Here is a 24,034-nt window from a genome sequence, read left to right as displayed (position 1 = left end):
CGAAATTCAATTTGGATTAGTACTAAATTTTCATTAGGTTTGTTCACTTTTCGTAACAATTACAAACATTCGTTATGATGAATTTATCATTATGAGGGGCTCCCACCATCCCTGTGCTGTGCTGACTTCCTGTGTTTCATCATAACGAATAATCGTAATTAACAAATATTCTTATTTTGTCCGATTCTGAATCTCCCAATGACTACCAGTACCAGTCTCCCACTCCCATATTAAAAAAAGGTAATTTTCCCAACCCTCACTCAGCAGCAGAAGAAAACCTAGGATTGGTCAACAAAACACCAGTCGCGTTTCTGTTGTAATGGAATTTAGATCCGAAATTCGTAAACGAAATTTCATATTTCGTACAAAATTTGGAAGCATAGCAATTTGAGTTTCGGATCCTCCCAAATGTACGAATTTATGGAAATTGGTACGAATTTTCGATTCGTACGAAATGAATCGCACATGTCTAGCAATATCTTCTGTGATTTCACCACGTGATACACACACCTCCACCTTTATCTTCTCCCCTTATATTCTGACCTATAATAAGTCTTTATGTGCCTGCCCCTTTAAGGGGATAATAAACTCTGATATGATGAAATATACCAGATGATCATAAATATAACACTTCTTATCTCCATTGTCATTGTACACTCCAATTCCATTGTCCTGGTGTTCCAGGGCCTTCAAAAGTGTAATAGGTCGTTAGGAAATTAGAGGTGTAATTTATGCTCCAGAACTCCTGATGGTGCTCCCTGCATGTTGGGCCTCTGTATGTGGCCCGGCTGTATAAAAGTCTCACACATGTGTTATCACCATACTCAGGATGAGTAGTAGAATGTATTTTGGGGTGGCATTTTTGCTATGTACATGCTTTGAGTTAGAAATATCTTATAAACTGACCACTTTGTGTAAAACAAAAAAAAAAGTTTTAATTTTCTTTCCACGTTTTCCGAAGACTTGTGGAAAAAACAGAACTGTTCAAAAGACTCATTATGCCTCATAGAATAGAATTTTGTGAGTAATTCCACTGCCCTGGTGCTCCAGGGCCTTCACAAATGTAATAGGTCGTTAGGAAATTATAGGTGTAATTTATGCTCCTAGAACACCTGACGGTGCTCCCTGCATGTTGGACCTCTCTGTGTGGCCAGGCTGTGTAAAAGTCACACAGATGTGATATCACCAAACTCGGGAGGAGTAGAAGAATGTATTTTGGGGTGTAATTGGAAGTATGTATATGCTGTGTGTTATTATGACAATTTTGTGAAAAAAAAAAATCTTAATTTTCCCAAGAATTGTGGGAAAAAATTACAACTTCAAAAAACTTACTAAATACCTTTGACTGTCTGATTTTCAAAAAGGGGTAATTTGGGGGGTATTTGTACTTTCCTGACATTTCAGAGCCCCAAGAAATTAGATAGGCCGTCAGTGTATCAGGTGTGATCAGATGTGATCAATTTTCAATGATTTTCAATGATTTGCACCATAGCTTTCACAAAGACTAAATAATATCCACTTATTTGGGTTATTTTTTACCAAAGAGATTTAGCAGTATAAATTTTGGCCCAAATTTATGAACAAAAATTACTTATTTGCAAAATGTTATCATAGAAACTAAAAAAAATGTTGCTCTTTTTTCACGTATATCGCAAAAAATATAAAACCCAGTGGTGATTAAATACCACCAAAAGAAAGCTCTATTTGTATGAAAAAAAATGATAAAAATTTTGTTTGGGTACAGTGTTGTATGACTGAATAATTGCCATTTAAATTGTGAGGGCGCTGAAAGCTAAAAATTGGTCTGGGCAGGAAGGGCGTATAAATGACCTGTATTGAAGTGGGTAAGACTACTTGAGTTTAGCCTGGAATTCTACTTTAACATACAATGCAGAATCCAAGCCTAGATATATTTAATCCTTTTGTAGGACAAAAAGTGTATATATCTACTTTACAACAGATTTTATGAGGGTGTCATACACCCTCATAAAAATTAAATACAAGAGAAGAGATGAATATGATTTTTTCATTTTTGGAGCTTTTAGAAAAAACATGTACAAGATTAATCAACATTTTTATTAACAAAAAAAATGTATATGCTTTATAATTGGAAATACATAACAAATATAATGTACCGTAAGTGCTATACTAATTTTGCTGCAAATGTAGAAATGCACTTTATGAATGTCTTACGTGTGTATATATATATATATATATATATATATATATATATATATATATATATATATATATATATATACATATATATATATATACACATATATATATATATATATATATATATATATATACATATATATATATATATATATATATATACATATATATATATATATATATATATATATATATATACAGAGCTGGAAAAATATATAACAATACCATGGGCCCTGTGAGTAATTTATAAATTAATGTGGTAAAAACTATTATTTACTTTTAATTGATTTAGTATTCCATGCAGAGTCTTTAAATATGTAAAACCATTGCCTCCATTTCTTTACAGATCCATATGTAAAGGTGTCCCTCCTTTGTGATGGGCGCAGGCTCAAAAAGAAGAAAACTACCATTAAAAGGAATACCTTGAACCCTACATATAATGAGGCCATCATCTTTGATATCCCACCAGAAAGCATGGACCAAGTCAGTCTTCTGATCTCAATCATGGACTATGACAGGTAGGCAATCATTCATTTTCATTAATAAGCTATTCTCCTGATGAGGGTAATGCCATCAAAGTGTGCTACATGATCTTAATACATATATAGCTATTAAGTATGTACATTTTTAAAGGTTCAAATATTTTTGAATAGTGTGTTGATAATAATGGTAGCAATGATGCTGCTGATTAATTATTTATATTATATTATACCTTTATCATTGCATATTATCATCATCATGATTTGACATACAATTGTATTCTTCATAGTCATTCAAAAAAAAAAATATTGCTTAAAAATATATTTGTTTAGTTAAGGTGTTACTACATTTCTTCATACAAGGTTGCCTCTGCTACTCTTATAAACACCGGTTCAACACATTTGCTGTGCATTCACAATTCAATTATATCAAGATTAGGAATGAGCCGATGGTTCAGATCAGAATTTGGCTGTACGTGCTTTTGGACGAATGCCCAAACCTTTGCTTGTTTGGCCCCCTGTTCAGTGGGAGCCAAGCATCATATAAAGAAGCTGTAATTCTAGTGATTCTATACAGATAGCTTCCGCTGTCTACAGTCTCCAGCTAATTGCTTTTTATGGCCGGGGATTCCCTGCCGCTTAAGCAAAGGCACGAGGATAACAGTGACTACACTGCCTAAATATGGTCTCTGGGGGGGGGCCTCTGCATGCATTTTGTTTTCAAAGAGAAGCCAGAAGGGAAATGTCAGTTTCCAACAGTTTAAAACCATTTTTTGTGATATAAAGTGACATAAATTGGTGTCAACCAGTGACATTTACTCATTTATATAATAAATGAGTGAAGCTGCCCCTTTAAAAGTGAATAAACCACTTTGAAATAATAAGGGTGAATGAAAAAAGGTATGGCGCTCATTTGCTTCATTCCTACCATTATCTATCTCAATAGACTGGCATCATCTTCTTTATCACAGTGATTGCATATTCCTTGGTTTGTGCAAGATTTATTATAATTATACACTTTTTTATGAATTATTGGTTGAAAGTTATCAACCATTAAGATCCAAATGGATAATTTATTGTAGTAGGTGAGCACATTAATTATCTATATATGATTTAGTACCAAACCTTTTTTTTCATACACCTTTATTAAAACCATTTTTCCTTTGTAAATGTCAGTGTTTTAGGAAATCATTACCCCCGGCCAAATGAAAGTTTTAACAAACATTTTTGGATTGTTACATGTTCCCAGGGGAGTGCCCACCCATCCAATGCTATTTTTTTTAAATAATACTTTGCCTGTTAGCCCAGGAAATGGGAATTTTTTTGTTTCCATTAATTTTAATAGAGTTCAAGTTCAGCATCCAAACTTGCTGAACTCTGCTCAAAGCAAACCCACGGCAATTTGGGTCATCGTTAATGGAGATTTCTTACTTTTTGTACCGGAATAGTTTGTACAAAGTCTCAAAATGATTTTGACAATTTGCTCAGTGGTTTTTGTGGGCCATATTTTGCTTGATCAGTACAAAGTGAGCATTAGATTTGCAGAGGGCCTTGCAGGGGGCTTAGTACAGTATAAAGCGTAGCTGCACTAAAGATAAAATTACGCTTTAAGTATTTCTTAAAGTGCAATTCCACTTTTATTGAGAAAAAAACAATCCCCTTTGAGGGATCAATGTATATGATAAGGATTTTAACAAACCTTGTTGCAGATTCCTACTTTTTTTTACGTTCTGAAGAAAAAGCTGTTTGTTTCACCATGTTCTTTCCAGATCAATAACTAAATGGAAGGGCCTGTGTTAATTATAACTACCTGGTGCAGTATGTTATATTTATTTGTTTGACAAAAGTTGCCTATTAGCAAGAGCAATGGCTTCCAAATTCTGTCATCCAAGTATAGAAAATGTCATAATGGAAAGAATGTATTTTATACAAGCAGCCACCAAAGCTTGCCATTAGAAAATATATTTTCATGACAGTATAAAACTACAATTTAATCAGGCATGCCAATAAAACACAAAGTACAACTTCAGGTTAACAGCTAAATATACAGTTGACGTAAAGCCTGTTCAGTTTTGTTTTATAACAAAGTAGATTCAAATCTGGGTTTGGAAAAAAGCTGTGTTACAGTATGTGATATATTTGGATTTTGCTAATGCATTTGATATTAAACTTTATAATAACCTTGTACAGGAGTTGAGAATACAAGGATTAAAGGAGAATGAAGAATTGACAAATGGATACGAAGTGAAGCTTTCTTGTAACAGAACATTATTAAAAAGGGGGCTTAAAGTGAACATATGCAGGTATGGGGAAGCAATAAACAGCTGGCAAGATGAATCAGCTGACATTGCAATAATAGTAATAATATTACTTACCTGCATATTCATAGTCAAAGTGTACAAACAAATCATTTTTGGATGATCCCTATTTACATAAACATTTATATGCCCCAACCCACACCCTACATGTTGGCATCTTGCTTATGGCACAATATTCTGTGGAAACATTAAAACTCAGCAGCAGTGGGTCATTAAACAGAAAGATCTTGATGAAATGGCCAATGGCAGTTAAGTTCTGAATGGCAAATGAAATTTAAAGTAGATCTGTCATTAAAAAAGCATGCTTTGCATCAATCAATAGAGTAAATCATCACAGTATTTTAAAATTGCACTATATTTTGAGCACAAAAATACTTTTTTCTTGTATTGAACAAAGCTGAAGCTGGTTTATGAAGCTCTTAGCTCATATATGACACAGCCTATAGCAAAGATGAATCTCTTGTGCGCGTGCAATTTTCCTACCCATATACTCATATATTTGTAGATATAATTGTTTACCTGTCAAAAGGATTGGCACACACATGGCCACTCCTATGTGAATCCTCAGTTCCTATTTGTGCTTTGTTGCCTCCTGCATTGCCTGGTCCAAATATAAGGTGATGGGACTTTAACCACTTTCAGACCGGACCATTTTGCTGGTAAATGACCAGAGGTCTTTTTACAATTTGGCACTGCGCTGCTTTAACTGGTAATTGCGCGGTCATGCAATGTTGTACCCAAACAAAATTTGCGTCCTTTTCTTCCCACAAATAGAGCTTTCTTTTGATGGTATTTGATTGCCTCTGCGATTTTTATTTTTTGCGATATAAACGTAAAAAGACCGCAAATTTTGAAAAAAAATGATATTTTCTACTTTTTGTTATTAGAAAAATCCAATAACCTCAATTTTAGTCATACATTTAGGCCAAAATGTATTCAGCCACATGTCTTTGGTAAAAAAAAAGTCAATAATTGTATATTTATTGGTTTGCGCAAAAGTTGTCACATCTACAAACTAAGGTACTTTTCTGGAAATTACGCAGCTTTTAGTTTACGACTGCCTATCTCATTTCTTGAGGTGCTAAAATGGCAGGGCAGTACAAAACCCCCCCAAATGACCCCATTTTGGAAAGTAGACCCCCTAAGGAAATTGATAAGTGGCATGTTGAGCCCATTGAATATTTTATTTTTTTGCCTCAAGCGATTGAATAATGACAAAAAAAAAAAATTTTTTTTTTTTTACACAAAGTTGTCACTAAATGATATATTGCTCACACATGCTATGGGCATATGTGAAATGACACCCCAAAATAAATTCTGCTGCTTCTCCTGAGTACGGGGATACCACATATGTGGGACTTTTTGAGAGCCTAGCCGCGTACGGGGCCCCGAAAACCAAGCACCGCCTTCAGGCTTTCTAAGGGCGTAAATTTTTGATTTCACTTCTCACTACCTATTACAGTTTTGAAGGCCATAAAATGCCAAGATGGCACAAAACCCCCACAAATGACCCCATTTTAGAAAGTAGACACCCCAAGCTATTTGCTGAGAGGCATTTTGAGTCCATGGAATATTTTATATTTTGCCACAAGTTGCGGGAAAATTACAAACTTTAATTTATTTTTATTTTTTTTCACAAAGTTGTCACTAAATGATATATTGCTCACACATGCTATGGGCATATGTGAAATGACACCCCAAAATAAATTCTGCTGCTTCTCCTGAGTACGGGGATACCACATATGTGGGACTTTTTGGGAGCCTAGCCGCGTACGGGGCCCCGAAAACCAAGAACCGCCTTCAGGTTTTCTAAGGGCGTAAATATTTGACTTCACTCCTCACTACCTATTACAGTTTTGAAGGCCATAAAATGCCAAGATGGCACAAAACCCCCACAAATGACCCCATTTTAGAAAGTAGACACCCCAAGCTATTTGCTGAGAGGCATGTTGAGTCCATGGAATATTTTATATTTTGCCACAAGTTGCGGGAATATTACAAACTTTTTTTTTTTTTTTTCACAAAGTTGTCACTAAATGATATATTGCTCACGCATGCCATGGGCATATGTGAAATGACACCCCAAAATAAATTCTGCTGCTTCTCCTGAGTACGGGGATACCACATATGTGGGACTTTTTGGGAGCCTAGCCGCGTACGGGGCCCCGAAAACCAAGCACCGCCTTCAGGCTTTCTAAGGGCGTTACAGTTTTGAAGGCCATAAAATGCCAAGATGGCACAAACCCCCCTCAAATGACCCCATTTTGGAAAGTAGACACCCCTAAATTTAGGGGTACACTAGTGAGACTAGGTAATAAATGGCGGGTGCCCTGAAACTATAAAAAAATAACTAACCAACCAGCGTCACCTGTAACAGTTATATGGTGATCACTGGTGAAAGGGTTAACTAGGGGGCAATCAGGGGGCTTTATGCGGTAGTATATGGGGGTCCCTGGCGCTATAAAAAGCTGCGGCGAACCTAAATACCTACCTGCCTAACTAGCGTCACCTGTGACACTAATACAGCGATCAGAAAAACGATCGCTTATTAGGCTGGGTTCACACTGGAGCGATGCGGGAACGCCACGAATCCGCGGCGGGTTCCCGCATCACATGCCTCCCGGCGGCAGTTCACACTGCCCTATGCGAACTGCTGGGAGTGTCAGTGAAATGTTAATGACACCCCCAGATCAGTTCGCATATCGCAGTGCGATCTGCAAACTCGGATCGCATGGTGTGAACACCCATGCGATCCGATTCTGCTGCGGACCAAAAAAAGGGTCCCGTGCGAGTTTGCGGCGGGTGCGACACGAATTCAGCCATACTATCTGTATGGCTGAACTCGAATCGCACAGAGATCGGATGTGATTTGCACTGGAGTGCGGTGCGAATCACATCCGTTCTCATAAACCGCTGCAATGTGAACCCAGCCTTAGTGACACTGGCGACGGGGGGTGATCACGGGGTTAAACCTTTATTGGGGGGGTTAGGGGGGTACCTTAGAACTAAAGGGGGCTAACCCTAACTGCCCTAACAGTTATTACAGTCACAAATGACACCCGCCGGGTGATCAGGGGGTTAAACCTTTATTAGGTAATAAATGGCGGGTGCCCTGAAACTATAAAAAAATAACTAACCAACCAGCGTCACCTGTAACAGTTATATGGTGATCACTGGTGAAAGGGTTAACTAGGGGGCAATCAGGGGGCTTTATGCGGTAGTATATGGGGTCCCTGGCGCTATAAAAAGCTGCGGCGAACCTAAATACCTACCTGCCTAACTAGCGTCACCTGTGACACTAATACAGCGATCAGAAAAACGATCGCTTATTAGGCTGGGTTCACACTGGAGCGATGCGGGAACGCCACGAATCCGCGGCGGGTTCCCGCATCACACTGCCCTATGCGAACTGCTGGGAGTGTCAGTGAAATGTTAATGACACCCCCAGATCAGTTCGCATATCGAAGTGCAATCTGCAAACTCGGATCGCATGGTGTGAACACCCATGCGATCCGATTCTGCTGCGGACCAAAAAAAGGGTCCCGTGCGAGTTTGCGGCGGGTGCGACACGAATTCAGCCATACTATCTGTATGGCTGAACTCGAATCGCACAGAGATCGGATGTGATTTGCACTGCAGTGCGGTGCGAATCACATCCGTTCTCATAAACCGCTGCAATGTGAACCCAGCCTTAGTGACACTGGCGACGGGGGGTGATCACGGGGTTAAACCTTTATTGGGGGGGTTAGGGGGGTACCTTAGAACTAAAGGGGGCTAACCCTAACTGCCCTAACAGTTATTACAGTCACAAATGACACCCGCCGGGTGATCAGGGGGTTAAACCTTTATTAGGTAATAAATGGCGGGTGCCCTGAAACTATAAAAAAATAACTAACCAACCAGCGTCACCTGTAACAGTTATATGGTGATCACTGGTGAAAGGGTTAACTAGGGGGCAATCAGGGGGCTTTATGCGGTAGTATATGGGGTCCCTGGCGCTATAAAAAGCTGCGGCGAACCTAAATACCTACCTGCCTAACTAGCGTCACCTGTGACACTAATACAGCGATCAGAAAAACGATTGCTTATTAGGCTGGGTTCACACTGGAGCGATGCGGGAACGCCACGAATCCGCGGCGGGTTCCCGCATCGCATGCCTCCCGGCGGCAGTTCACACTGCCCTATGCGAACTGCTGGGAGTGTCAGTGAAATGTTAATGACACCCCCAGATCAGTTTGCATATCGCAGTGCGATCTGCAAACTCGGATCGCATGGTGTGAACACCCATGCGATCCGATTCTGCTGCGGGCCAAAAAAAGGGTCCCGTGCGAATTTGCGGCGGGTGCGGCAGGTGCGATGCGAATTCAGCCATACTATCTGTATGGCTGAACTCGAATCGCACAGAGATCGGATGTGATTTGCACTGCAGTGCGGTGCGAATCACATCCGTTCTCATAAACCGCTGCAATGTGAACCCAGCCTTAGTGACACTGGCGACGGGGGGTGATCACGGGGTTAAACCTTTATTGGGGGGGTTAGGGGGGTACTTTAGAACTAAAGGGGGCTAACCCTAACTGCCCTAACAGTTATTACAGTCACAAATGACACCCGCCGGGTGATCAGGGGGTTAAACCTTTATTAGGTAATAAATGGCGGGTGCCCTGAAACTATAAAAAAATAACTAACCAACCAGCGTCACCTGTAACAGTTATATGGTGATCACTGGTGAAAGGGTTAACTAGGGGGCAATCAGGGGGCTTTATGCGGTAGTATATGGGGTCCCTGGCGCTATAAAAAGCTGCGGCGAACCTAAATACCTACCTGCCTAACTAGCGTCACCTGTGACACTAATACAGCGATCAGAAAAACGATTGCTTATTAGGCTGGGTTCACACTGGAGCGATGCGGGAACGCCACGAATCCGCGGCGGGTTCCCGCATCGCATGCCTCCCGGCGGCAGTTCACACTGCCCTATGCGAACTGCTGGGAGTGTCAGTGAAATGTTAATGACACCCCCAGATCAGTTTGCATATCGCAGTGCGATCTGCAAACTCGGATCGCATGGTGTGAACACCCATGCGATCCGATTCTGCTGCGGGCCAAAAAAAGGGTCCCGTGCGAATTTGCGGCGGGTGCGGCAGGTGCGATGCGAATTCAGCCATACTATCTGTATGGCTGAACTCGAATCGCACAGAGATCGGATGTGATTTGCACTGCAGTGCGGTGCGAATCACATTCGTTCTCATAAACCGCTGCAATGTGAACCCAGCCTTAGTGACACTGGCGACGGGGGGTGATCACGGGGTTAAACCTTTATTGGGGGGGTTAGGGGGGTACATTAGAACTAAAGGGGGCTAACCCTAACTGCCCTAACAGTTATTACAGTCACAAATGACACCAATGCAAAAAAAAAAAAAATGACATTGGTGTCACTGTGACTGGGGGGCAGGGGTAATTGGGGGGGGTGATCGGGGGGGTGTGAGTGTGCCTGGCATGTTCTACTGTGTAGTGTCGTGTTGGTGCAACTCACCGATCCTCTCTCCTCGGTGTCGGAACGAAAAATACCGACACGGAGGAGAGATTACATCACTTCCTCTCCTGTGTTTACATTACAGGAGAGGAAGTGATGTCACGGAGGATTTTCATTCGTCGCGAGGGGGTGGCCATGAATGAATGGCCGTCCCCTCATTCGGGATCGCTCCCGAACGAATACCGACCGCCGCAGGCACCGGGCGGGGGCCCGATCGGGCCCCCGACCCGCGGGAAGGCAAGGACGTACATGTAAGCCCTTATGCCTGCCCGTGCCATTCTGTCGACGTACATTGTCGTGCGGCGGTCGGGAGGTGGTTAAATACAGCCCCAAAGGTTAATGATACAGAATGAATTTAAAATAACAGATCTTTATTTTTGTACATTTAAAAGAATCATACAAATATAAAATAAATTACATATATAAACAGACACTTTTATGACTCTTTTAACCAGTTCCCGACCGGCGCATGACGATGTACGTCGGCAGAATGGCACTGGCAGGCAAACTGGCATACCGGTCGGGACCCCCGTGAGTCTGGTGGTGGATCCCTCAGACTTGATCGCTGCGGCGATACCCGCGATCGTCTCGCGAGGCTGAACGGGGAGATGCCGATGTAAACAGCATCTCCCCGTTCTGCCTAGCAACAAATGACACTGATCTCTGCTCTCTGTGATTGGAGCAGAGATCAGTGTTCACTAGCACACAGCCCAGCCCCCCACAGTTAGTAACACGCCCCTAGGACACACCTAACCCCTACACTGCCCCCTAGTGGTTAACCCCTTCACTGCCAGTGTCATTTACACAGGAATCAGTGCATTTGTATAGCACTGATTGCTGTATAAATGACAATGGTCCCAAAAATGTGTCAAAAATGTCCAATGTGTCCGCCGTAATGTCGCAGTCACAATAAAAACCTCAAATTGCCGCCATTACTATTAAAAAAAAATTATTAATAAAAATGCCATAAAACTATCCCCTATTTTGTAAACGCTATAAATTTTGTGCAAATCAGTCAATAATCGCTTATTGCGGGTTTTTTTTACCAAAAATATGTAGAAGAATATGTATCGGCCTAAACTGAGGAAAAAATTGTTTTATATATATTTTTGGGGGATATTTATTATAGCAAAAAGTAAAAAATAATGCGCTTTTTTCAAAATTGTCGCTCTTTTTTGTTTATAGCGCAAAAAATGAGAACCGCAGGGGGTGATCAAATACCACCAAAAGAAAGCTATATTTGTGGGAAAAAAGGACGTCAATTTTGTTTGGGAGCCACGTCGCACGACCGCGCAATTGTCAGTTAAAGCGGTCTTAAGCCAGCAAAATGGTCCGGTCTGAAAGTGGTTAAATGTAAAAAATAATTATTTGTTATTTTAAATAATTGTATCATTAACCTTTGGAGGTGTATTGAAGGTATATTTAACCCCCCTGGCGGTATTCCTGGCTCGGGGTGTAAATTTTGTACCATTAGCGGTAACCCCGAGCCAGACTCAGGACCACATCGCTGAATCCAGGGAGAGTTTACTTACCTTGTCCCCTGGATCCAGCGATGTCCCCCCGCTGTACGAGCGAGCTGTCCTCCGCTCGATCAATCACGGACCCGAGCTCCGTTCCCTGTGAGCGTTTCGACGCACGGGGACGGAGAACGGCGCCAAATTCAAAAAGTGAAACACACACATTACATACAGTATAATGTAATCTTACAGATTACATTGCTGTATGTAATTATTTCTCATCCCCTTTGTCCCTAGTGTTTTGTCCAGTGTCCTGCATGCAGTTTTATAATATAAAAACTATTCTTTATGCCTGGAAACTGGAAATTGTCCATAGCAACCAAAACTGTCCCTTTACATCAAAAGAGGTTTTAGACCAGCTAGAAAACAGCGATAATAAATTAGAATCACTCACAGAATTGAGGAATAGCGATTTGTGGGGAGATCCGTCATCAAATATTGAAAAGTAATGACAGTGACAATTCTGCAACTGAGCAAATTTCTGTGTTATGATTTGATTACATTATTGAATATTTTTTATTATTGTTATATTATTATTTGGTATAATTATTTATAGTTATTTATTATATTATAATTTATGATTTAATTTTTCAAACTTTATCATACCTGGGATGTCTGCTAGACTCTGGTTTGGACAGATTTAAGTGAGTTATTCCTAAAAATTACAGGACTGCAATATAAAATGCCAAATTTCCATGCAAAATAATTGTACTGCTTTCAGCACCTAAAATCTGAAATAATCATACCACCAGGGAGGTTAAAGTCCCATCGCCTTATCTTTGGACAAGTTTTATTTACAAGGGATAATTACCCTTCAGTGGTCTATTACTGTGTACAACACCACCTCCCCATATCATTTGATTACTCGTGCATTACGTGGCTGCTAGTTGAACAGTGAATAGGCATCATGATGATGTTAATCCACTGTCAAATGTGGCGTCTTAAGGCAGAGAAGTGACATAAAAACCTAAAAAGCTGAATCAGGAAACACAAAAACTAGTTAAAAAAGGATTCAACCTGCAGTTGGTAGAGAACTAAATGTTTCTATTACCTATTGCAGGGAGCCAATATATGTGCACTACGGAGGTTCAGATGTAGGAAAGTGAAGCATGTAGAAGGAAAAAATAAAGTATCTTGTCCTGAAACTATTTCACAAGAGAGTGCAAAATGAGGTAAATGGCTCTTTGTGTTACAAGGTGCACACATTCTTTATTAAAGCCCCATACTCACTATCAGATTTTCTGGTGAGTTTTTCCTTCAGATTTACCAAAACCATATAATATGAGGTCAAATCTTAGGAGTTTCAATTTGTATGCAACTAGGCAGGTCCTTGCACTACAAGCTTTTGCTAAATCTGAAGGCAAAAATCAGCAGAAAATCTGAAAGTGTGTATGGGGCTTAAGAGTAGTATGCAGTTGATATTACCATCAAACAAAATAAGTTAGCATTGTGCCACTGCAAAAATGAATATGTTGCTACAACCAGTGACTCTAGAATGGCTTTATGTATGCAAAGGCACATTAAATTTGAGTGGCAAATGTAAACATTTCCTTTCATTGTTATTAGGGTTGGCCACAATGAAATTATTGGAGTATGCAGAGTAGGTAACAGCACAGAAGGACTTGGAAGAGACCACTGGAATGAAATGCTGGCATATCCACGGAAGCCTATAACCCATTGGCATCCATTGGTGGAGATGAAGAAGTCATTCAAAGAGGTTTGTTTTATTATTTACATTTTCCAATTTATGTTATATGCAAGAGGATGAAACAAAAAGAATGTCCCTTAAAAGCCTAATGCCCCATACACACGGTCGGAAATTCCAACTGAAAAAGTCTGATCGGATTATGTTGTCGGAAAATCCGATCATGTGTCGGCTCTATCAGAATTTTTCCGTAGGAATTTTCGGACAGAAAAAGTTTGAGAGCCGGATCTAAAATTTTCCAACAACAAAATCCGATCTGACTTTTTTCGATCGTGTATAGAGAATTCCGACACACAAAATGCCACGCATGCTCAGAAAAAATTTGGAGACAAAAGCTATTGGCTACTGGCCTCTACGTAGTCCTGTCATACGTTTTGTACGTCACCTTTTTCCTAACAATCAGAATTGCCGACAACTTTGCGCGACCTTGTGTATGCAACACAAGTTTTGGCCAAAATCCGTCGGAAAAAATCAGACTGATTTTGTGGTCGGAATGTCCGACGGTGTGTATGGGGCATTACTGTTTGAAAGCTCAGTGTTGTGTATTACCTGCCTTACTCCTGATTGCATTTAAAGTAACCATTGTTACTAATGTTTATAATTTCTTGCTGTTGTGGGCTATTTACAGACACTGCTATGTGTACAGAATACAGTTCTGTCCACAGAATACTTCTACAGCAGGGATTGGCTGCATATATCTAGCATTCTGTGGTCAAAGCAGGTGTCTATTCACAAATGATGGATAATGCAAGCTCATATTTACCCACAGTTGACATCACTCATTAGTATTTATAAACTAGCTGTCAGATGTTGCAAAAAGTGAATGCCAAGCAGAGTAAATGCAAGTAGAGGGTAATTCAATGGTAAATGTGTATTTGGACATAACATCAGTGCCAGTTTAGTGTGGAAAACAAATTTTACAGAAACCAGCATTTAAAGAAAAACTGTCACAGAGCAATAGGAAGAGTGAAATGATACACAGAACGTGGAAAATATGGGATCCAATTTGTTTTTAAGTTGCAGATTAGAGTACTGTACAGGAGAATTAATTTATACTTTTTGGCAATGTAAGATGCCTACAATGCACCTGCAGGTCACTTAGCTTTCTCTGCGCCTGCAACAGCAGACATTAAGATGTCATCAAATATCTCTTTATTGAACTGGCTAATATTGATAGCAAATATGCTTTACTAATAAAGTTAATGATTTGTCAGTAAATGTATGGTGGACCTTGGGTGAATCTGCTGCCTTTATAAATAAATGATAATGATTTTTATTTGGCAGTAACCAAACTGTAAACCAGTTATCAGTTTATTTGAAACCTAAGTGCCACTGTATGAAAAATTTGCACTGTTTACCTTAGTTGATCTTAGTTGATCTGTTGTTGTCAAACTTGTCAAATCAGCTCAGTTTCTGCAACATTGTATCAATTCTCTATAGCAGTTCATTCTTAGCAGTAGCTGATTCATTACATTGTTGGTGTTGAACACCGGATGATCTCCCTTATACAGGATATAATTCTTCTTCTATTGAATCGTTAGCCTATAGTGTTAGGCTTTTTTTTCTGTTTTGATTGAAGGTTATTTAACCACCTAAGGACTGGAAGATTTTCCCCCTTAATGACCAGGTGATTTTTTTGCAATACAGCACTGCGTAACTTTAAATGGCAATTGCGCGGTCACGCAACGCTGCACCCAAACAAAAGTAATGTAATTTTTTCACACAAATAGAGTTTTTTTGGTCGTATTTGATCCCCCTGAGGTTTTTTATTTTTTAATTAGATTATATAAATTAAATTAATTAGAAATATATATATATATATATATATATATATATATATATATATATATATATATATATATATATATATATATATATATATATATATATATAACTTTTTACCATAATAAATATCCAAAAAAACTAATTTCTTTCTCAGTTTAAGCCAATATGTATTCTTCTACATATTTTTGGTAAAAAAAAAATCCCAATTAGCAAGTATTGATTTATTTGCGCACAAATTATTGGGAGTTAATTACTAAAGGAAAATCCACTTTGCACTGCAAGTGCACTTGGAAGTAAAGTCGCTGTAGACCTGAGGGGGACATGCAAGGAAAATAAAAAACAGAATTTTAGCTTGCACATGATTGGATGATAAAATTAGCACAGTCTCTCACTCCTGGTCACACAAAGACCTCCTGCTGCCAGGTGTTCCCCTCATTTCAGATCTACCTCTCAGATTTACAGAGACTGCACTTCCAAGTGCACTTGCAGAGCAAAGTGGATTTGCCTTTCATAAATAACCCCCAATGTGTCTACAAAATAGGGTATAGATTTATGGCATTTTTATTATTATTATTTTTTTACTAGTATTGGCGGTGATCTGCGACATTGCGGCAGATAGATCGGACCCTTTTTTGAGACCAGTGGCATTTATACAGCGATTAGTGCTATAAAAATCCACTGATTACTGTATAAATGACACTGGCAAGAAAAGGGGTTAACATCAGGGATGATCAAATGGTTAAATGTTCCCTAGGGAGGTGCTTTTTAACTGGTGGGGGGAGGGGGGACTGTCAGAGAGAGAAGAGAGAGATTGTTGTTCCTAATCACTAGGAACAGACAGACAATCTCACTCTACTCCCTTAACAAGGAACAATGATCTGTTTGTTTACATTGGCAGATCCCTGTTCTGCCTTTCTGTGGAGTGATCATGGGTGGCCAGTGGACATTGAGTTTGCCGGATTGGCTCCCCCACTAGTGAATGAGCACATGTGCCCACAGATCGCCGCGTACGCGCCCGACGTACAATGACGGTGATTTGCGCAGGAGAACCAACCTGCCGCAGTACAACTGCAGCCGCTGGTCATTAAGTAGTTAACTGGTCTGGTCAAATATTCTTAAGGCTTTTTTCTCTTAAGAATGAATGTTAGGGAATGGTAATTGTCCTGCAAAAGGATACAAATGTAAACCAACTTTTCACACATATTACAAACATTACAGGTATTACTCTTGAGTTGCAAGAGAATTCAGAGACATTCGCAAAGCAAATGTTTAATAAAAAGACCCCCTAATACCGGGCTTTAAATTTGAGGCTTTATAATTATGTTATTTTCAAAAATACACTGGGGATGGTTGAGGTTTTTAAGTAGCACTGTAAAAATAGAGCTGCTGGGAAATTAAATTTGTCTGGGCTTTATAAGAGCACATTTATGAATTATTGCTAATGGTACTTTATTTCACTTAGAAAGATTTGGTGGCTCTCAATGCTGCTGTTAACATAACAGTTGTTATATATACTTACAAGAGCCTGATTGCCCCTACAATGCTCTCAAACCACAGGCTGGATTGCAAAGCACAGTCATTAACTGTACGTATACGTATCCTACACTCATAAAGCAATGCCTATTTAAAATCCATTCAGATGGGTAATTTACATGAAAACATTAAGACTGAGGAGAGCTTTTTTAGAATAAAGTATTTTTTTTTTAAAGCTGTCTTACCATTCATAATCAGATCTGGGTAGAGTAGGATATATATGAGGCAAAAAGGAAGTTCTGGACAGCCGCACTCCAGAATATAGCGTTTATTAGTAAAAAGCCCAACAGATACAAGCCACAGCAAAAAAATGGGACAAACGAACTGACGCGTTTCACACTTAACAGTGCTATGACTAAGCACTGTAAAGTGTGAAACGTGTCAGTTCGTTTGTCCCATTTTTTTTACTGTGGTTTGTATCTGTTGGACTTTTTGCTAATACAGGCTATATTCTGGCGTGTGGCTATCCAGAACTTCCTTTTTGCCTCATGTTGCTATATGCTTAGCTGGCACCTGGTGTTCCAGTTCCAAGGAGAGTTCTATATCCATATTTCCACCTGGAACGGTAATCCGTTTCCCTTCCCCTAGAGTAGGATATACTTGGGTTTATGATTTCTACCTGTTACCATGGCTTGATAATCAATACCTATAAACTTATTGATCAGATAGAACAAGTCCAGAAATGAGTAACAAAAATGGTAAAAGGTGTGGGGGTAAAACATATCGAGAACAACTTCAGGAACTTAATATGTGCAGTTTTAAGGAAAGAAGGGGAAGGGGAGACATGACTGAAACCTTTAAATACATCAAGGGGATGAATAAGATTCAGGAAAGCAGTCTTTTGGATATGAAACCAAAATCAAGAACATGGGGACATGACCTCACACTAACTAGAGGAAAAACATAGATCTATAGTCAAACAACAAAAAAAAAACAACCCCAAAAAAAAAAATGGGCAGGCTCGATGGACTACTCTGTCTTTTTCTGACGTAATTTTTCTATATTTCTCTGTCAAACAGTTCATCCCAAGACCAGCAGTAGAATTGACTGTATTCATCTGCTCAATTAATAAAAAAAAAAATCAAAAGTCATGAGTTGTATTGTTATACATCTAAAAAAGAGAGAATCCCTTAAAAGAGAAAGAACATTTGGACAACTGACTTTAGTACCTAGACCATGGGGTTGATTTACTAAAGGCAAATCCACTATGCACCACAGTGCAGTAGCTGTAGATCTGAAAAGAAGATCTGAAATGAGTGGAAGCTCTGCTGATTTCTATCATCCAATCATGTACAAGCAAAAATGCTGTTTTTTATTTTCCTTGCAAGCCCCCATTCAGATCTACCGCGACTTTACTTCCAAGTGCACTTGTAGTGCAAAGTGGATTTTCCTTTAGTAAATAAACCCTTATGACCTTTATAAACTGAGTGGGCATGTTCATTCTTGTGGCTCTTGGCGTTGTTTTGATTTACCTAAGAAAACCACGCCAACTGCAGATTTTAAAAAAAAAGGTCATATAGTGGAGAAAAAGACCATATTGAGTTTTCAACTTGTTCTAAAAGACAGTGACAGGCAGCATTGGGCACTAAATTATTTTATATAGAAAAAAGAAATTTAGCGTTTGCTCAGATCTTTCTGTTTTGTGAGTTGGACCAGAATTTCAGAAAAAAAAAGCAATCTGTTAGTTCTCTAGGTAACAATGAAATTACTGAAGCATGAAGAACAAAGTGCTTTGTGATATGTTAATGTAGTAAGTTTCTAATGAACATACAAGATTATGGGTTTGACCCACAAAATGAATGCCTCAGTTAATCCATTTGTGCTACTGCTATATTGTAATACTAATGACACAATTATTAAATTAAAATAATTCCCTACAACTAGTATCTGTAGAACAAAGTGGAAGCTCCGCACACCATCTCCGCTCATTGTTGCTGCAGATTATTTAGATAGAGTCTCTATAGTGCTTAATAAGTTAATAATGAAGTCAAACTACCACCCTACTGTAAGATGACTGCTCATGCACAGAAGCAGCTACTTTAATCCATGTATTAAACTCCTTTTGATAGCTATTTGTGTATCTAAACTATAATTTGGTTGGAAATAAAAAAACACATAGCAGAGACGGGGGCAGTGCAGTGTAGGGAGGATTTTACTGTTGTAAAGAAAGATGAACTGTCATGCCTATAGTTGCCACCCTGACATGTTATAGTCATTGGGGGCCAAAGTGGGAACAGTTCAGGCAGGCATACAGGAGCACAGAGAGGAGCTCACCAATGTGGCAATGCTCATTCAAACAGAAATTAGTTCTGAATAGCAATGTCCCCCTTGAGCGTCCACTTTAAGGCCCATTTCACACTAGGACGGGAGCGCCGTCAGCAGTAAAACAGCGCTATTTTTAGCACCGCTTTACCATCGTCTTAGCAGCGGTATTCGGCTGCTAGCGGGGGGTTTTACCCCCCTGCTAGTGGCCAAGAAAGGGTTAAAACCACCGCAAAATTTGAATGAGCAGGAGCGGTGAAGGAGCCGTGTATACTCCAAAGATGCTGTTAGCAGGACTTTTTTTTTACTGTCCTGCTAGCACACCGCTCTAGTGTGAAAGCCATCGGGGGCTTTCACATTAGAGACACAGCAGCGGCAGCTTCAGGGCGCTTTGCAGGCGCTATTTTTAGCGCTGTAGTGCCTGCAAAGCGCCCCGGTGTGAAAGGGATCTAAAGCTGAACCACAAAATAATAAAGCACAGTTTCATGTCTAATAGTTAATCACATGCCGACCAGCGCGCGACGATGTATGTCGGCACAATGGCACGACTGGGCAAATTGGCGCACAGGTACATCCCCTTTAAATTGTGGCATTGCAGGCATGCGTGATGTCCGCGGGGGGGCCCGCGATCGTGTCACGGAGGGGCAGAATGGGGAGATGCCTATGTAAAAAAGGCATTTCCCTGTTCTGTCTAGCAACTTGACAGAGATCTACTGCTCCTTGTCATCGGGAGCAGTGATCTCTGTCATGTTCTAGTGAGACAATCCCCCCCACAGTTAGAATCACTCCCTTGGACACACTTAACCCCTTGATCGCCCCCTAGTGTTTAACCCCTTCCCTGCCAGTGTCATGTACACAGTAATCATGATAAAAATCGCAGATCGCTGCCATTACTAATAAAAAAATAAAATAATAAAAATGCCTTAAAAAACTATCCATTATTTTGTAGATTCTATAACTTTTGCGCCAACCAATCAATATACAGTTATTGCAATTTTTTTTACCAAAAATATGTAGAAGAATACACATCAGCCTAAACTGGGAAATAATTTTTTTTATATATATATTTTTTGGGGATATTTATTATAGCAAAAAGTAAAAAAAAATAGCTTTTGTTTTCAAAATTGTCGCTCTTTTTTTGTTTATAGCGCAAGAAATAAAAACCGCAGAGGTGATCAAATACCACCAAAAGAAAGCTCTATTTGTGGGAAAAAAAGGGCTTTTGTTTGGGTGCAATCTGCACAAATGTGCAATTGTCAGTTAAAGCAACGCAGTGCCGTATCACAAAAAGTGCTCTGGTCAGGAAGTTAATAAATCCTTCCAGGGCTGAAGATTCTATGAACTTGTCCAAGTCTGTATGTGCAATTAAAATGTCACTTTCTTTTTTCACTTTTTCACTTTTAACATAAAAAAAACTGGAAACCTCTTGGAGAGAAGTAAAGCTTATGGCAGTTGGAGGTTTTGACCCATTTAGTCCACGAACAACACCTTTTTATTGTAAATGTCACTGAAGTTCAAACTTTTAAAAGTAAAAATAGTAAAGATGCCCACTATTTCCATAAGATAATTGGACATGTTTATTTATAAAAAGAATATTGAAACGAAACAAACCACTTCGGGGCCATTCCCTGATTTCATTTTATTTTGTTACTGGGGCCTGACTTTTCCAGAGTTAATGGCTTAGCCTCATAAACTGCCATCTAATAGTCCAGTGAGAGAACCTTTACAGGCCACTAAGACCCCTTTCACACTGGAATAATTTTTCAGGCGCTTTAGCGATAAAAATATTGCCTCTAAAGCGCCTGTTTCACACTGGGGCGCATCGCTGGCGGGATGTTAAAAAAACTGTCACTTTAAGTAGTATACACACACACTGGATTAATAGCAAAGAAAAAAAATCATCACGCCTAAGTATACCTTATAATTATTTTCCACTATTAATCCAGTGTGTGTGTATACTACTTAAAGTGACAGTTTTAGGGGTCTTAGTGGCCTAAGACCCCTTTCACACTGGAATCATTTTTCAGGCGCTTTAGCGATAAAATTATTGCCTCTAAAGCGCCTGTTTCACACTGGGGTGCAGCGCTGGCGGGATGTTAAAAAAACTGTCACTTTAAGTAGTATACACACACACTGGATTAATAGTGGAAAATAATTATAAGGTATACTTAGGCGTGATGATTTTTTTTCTTTGCTGAAGAAAGAAATTTATAGAAAACAAATTAACTCCCTATTGACATCAATGTTTCCCTGATTAAACACTGTTACCTACAACAACGTTAATGATTTCCAATATGCTAAGAGTTTTTAATGAATTCATTACTATATTTTTCATGATCATGTCATGTCTGCACTTTTGTTGCATGAGAAGCTTTTCATAAATGCCCCTTCTGTAATGGCATATTGACTTTTTCACATCTTTTACGTCCCTTGACATAAATTTAACTTTGCAATACTGACAGAAACTGTCAATGTTGTTTTTGAATACAAATTGAACATTAAGTCTACTGAGCCAGACAAGATCTACTGAATATTTTTCTTCTGTTTGCTAATAACATCGAACTGCTTTAAAATGTCAAATTTTAAAAGAAGAAAAATCGAATTATTTAGAAGAGAATAGAATAGACTATTGAGTATTATGGTTCACCCATTAAAGGAGATCTTTCCTATATTACTGGATTCAGAGAACAGGGCACAGGGGTAATTGAGGTTTACACCTTACATCATTGCACAGACAGCTGATTATCAATTTAACCTATATTCAAACCACCACTTCTTTCCTTAGCTGATAAAATAACTAAATATCAGGACTTCATGTCAAGGGAAGATGACCCCCTACCAGTGCTCTAACTTGTTTCCCCTATTCTAACCCAGTCTAATGCCCTGTACACACGATCTGAAAATTGGACGAAAAGTGCCACATTCTAATCTATCGTACGATAATCAGATCGTTAATACAGAGCTTTCGAGAGCCAATCAGGACAGTTCATTTGATATTATTCTATCGGACATGCATGGAAAAAAAATGTTGTACGATGCCAGATCGTACGTTTTTTGTTTAATCAGTACAGCTGTCGTTCAAAAATGCAATACAAATGCATTACAACACATGACATCACTTACAAATTTGTATTCAGTTATATGAGAATTTTCGTGACTTTAGTAAATTCATCAGATTTGACGTGAGATTAGCATGCAAAAAAAAAGGTCTCATCGTGTGTACGGGGCATTACTAACAGTCTAGTGTAGTACCTGAGTTATAAAAAGAACAAGCTGTTTGAATGCTTCCTGTTCCTTGTACTGAAAAAATCACTGCAATAACTTTCCCCAACCAGTAAAATCAGTGTTCAGCTGAAATAAGCGATTTCATATGGCAGATTGGCCTTGTGGCTAGGTCATGTTATAAATTAGAATAGGGATGGCATCATTTTTCCTTATTTTGCTTTTGAAATGAATTGGAAATGGTAGACATCTATAGGATCTTAGTCTGCAAGCGAGTTTAGAATTTGAGTAATTATTATGCAAAATTGGCCTACACTTCACATAAACACCTAGATAATCTTTATAATAATAAACACTGGTATTACACTTCCCTTGCCAGATTCTACAGAGATACATGAAGCTTACCTAGATGCATGATAACCAAGGCAGAGAGAGGGGAGCAAGGATCTTGAAGTCTTACTTCTGTGGTCTCTAGCCTAGACCAAACAATTAAAAAATGCATATTTGGCTATTAGCTCACAATATACAATACTTTCTAAGCATTTATGCTTTGTGACACCAGCTTTTAAATGTCTCTTTGTGTGAATCCTTAAAGTGTGAGTAAAGGTAAAAAAGCAAAAAAGACACAGTTATGTAGAAAATGTCACACCATGTATGTTACAGAAAATATAAATAAAAAATCCTGCGAGCTACCCTAAACAAGCACAAAGCTACAATTGACATCAGGTGTGATTAAAAACAACCCGTGTGAAGGTGAATCAAGTGCCTGTGCACAGCTGCTATGCATCAATCACAATCCCATAATGTGTGAAAAACCAGTATAAAAATAACAAAGAAAATGCAGCGCTGTGCAATAGACTGCTATTGCAATAACATAAATACTATATATGCAGGAAGAAAAAACGAATATAAAAATTTGTGAATCAAGCAAGTGCACAGTGAAAATCAAGCAAATTCATGGTGAAAAAAATTCTTCCATTGAATAAATCCAGAATAAATAATAGATCCCCCTGAGGAAGACACGTGATTAGCCAGTGTCATCACATGTATGTGAGGGGCCAGGACGGTGGAGGAGACAGTCTCATGCTTGTCTGAGCAAACTACTGGCACACATAGGATTTATAGCTACCTTATGTATTTTATAGTCTGGTGCATTGTAAGCACCATCAAAATGTGAGTACCCTGATGTTCCTTTTTCTAATTAACCTTACAAACAAACAATAATACACTATCCAGACTCTTTTTTGTTGCACCATATTTTATATAATTTTTTTCTTATTGTGTATATATATAGTATTGATGTTATTGTAATAGCAATCTTTTAACATTAATGCTTTTATCGCACAGCGCTGTATTTTCTTTGTTATGTTTATTACAGACCTTTAAACTGCCCTGGTTTTGGTTCAAGCAGGGTTCTGCAAACTTTAGAGGCGTTCGAATGCCAAACTCATACCCCACTAAAAGCAATGGGAGCCAAATCTGATCAAAAATACCTATTTCAAGGC

At 39.0% G+C, this 24,034-nt stretch overlaps 1 protein-coding gene across 1 annotated transcript in view; it reads left to right on the top strand.

Annotated features, from left to right (window-relative positions):
- Positions 1-24,034, top strand: part of SYT6 (synaptotagmin 6) — a 650,982-nt gene that overhangs the window by 608,182 nt on the left and 18,766 nt on the right. Inside the window, exons 5-6 of the mRNA XM_077481583.1 lie at positions 2,525-2,696; positions 13,589-13,739. Coding sequence (XP_077337709.1) covers positions 2,525-2,696; positions 13,589-13,739 — 323 coding nt within the window. The remainder of the gene's footprint in view (positions 1-2,524; positions 2,697-13,588; positions 13,740-24,034) is intronic.

Source organism: Lithobates pipiens, unplaced genomic scaffold (genome assembly GCF_037356315.1).
Source record: "Lithobates pipiens isolate NorthernLeopardFrog02 unplaced genomic scaffold, aLitPip1_a1.2 Scaffold_16, whole genome shotgun sequence".
NCBI classification, from domain to species: domain Eukaryota; kingdom Metazoa; phylum Chordata; class Amphibia; order Anura; family Ranidae; genus Lithobates; species Lithobates pipiens.
This window is presented reverse-complemented; position numbering and strand designations above follow the sequence as displayed.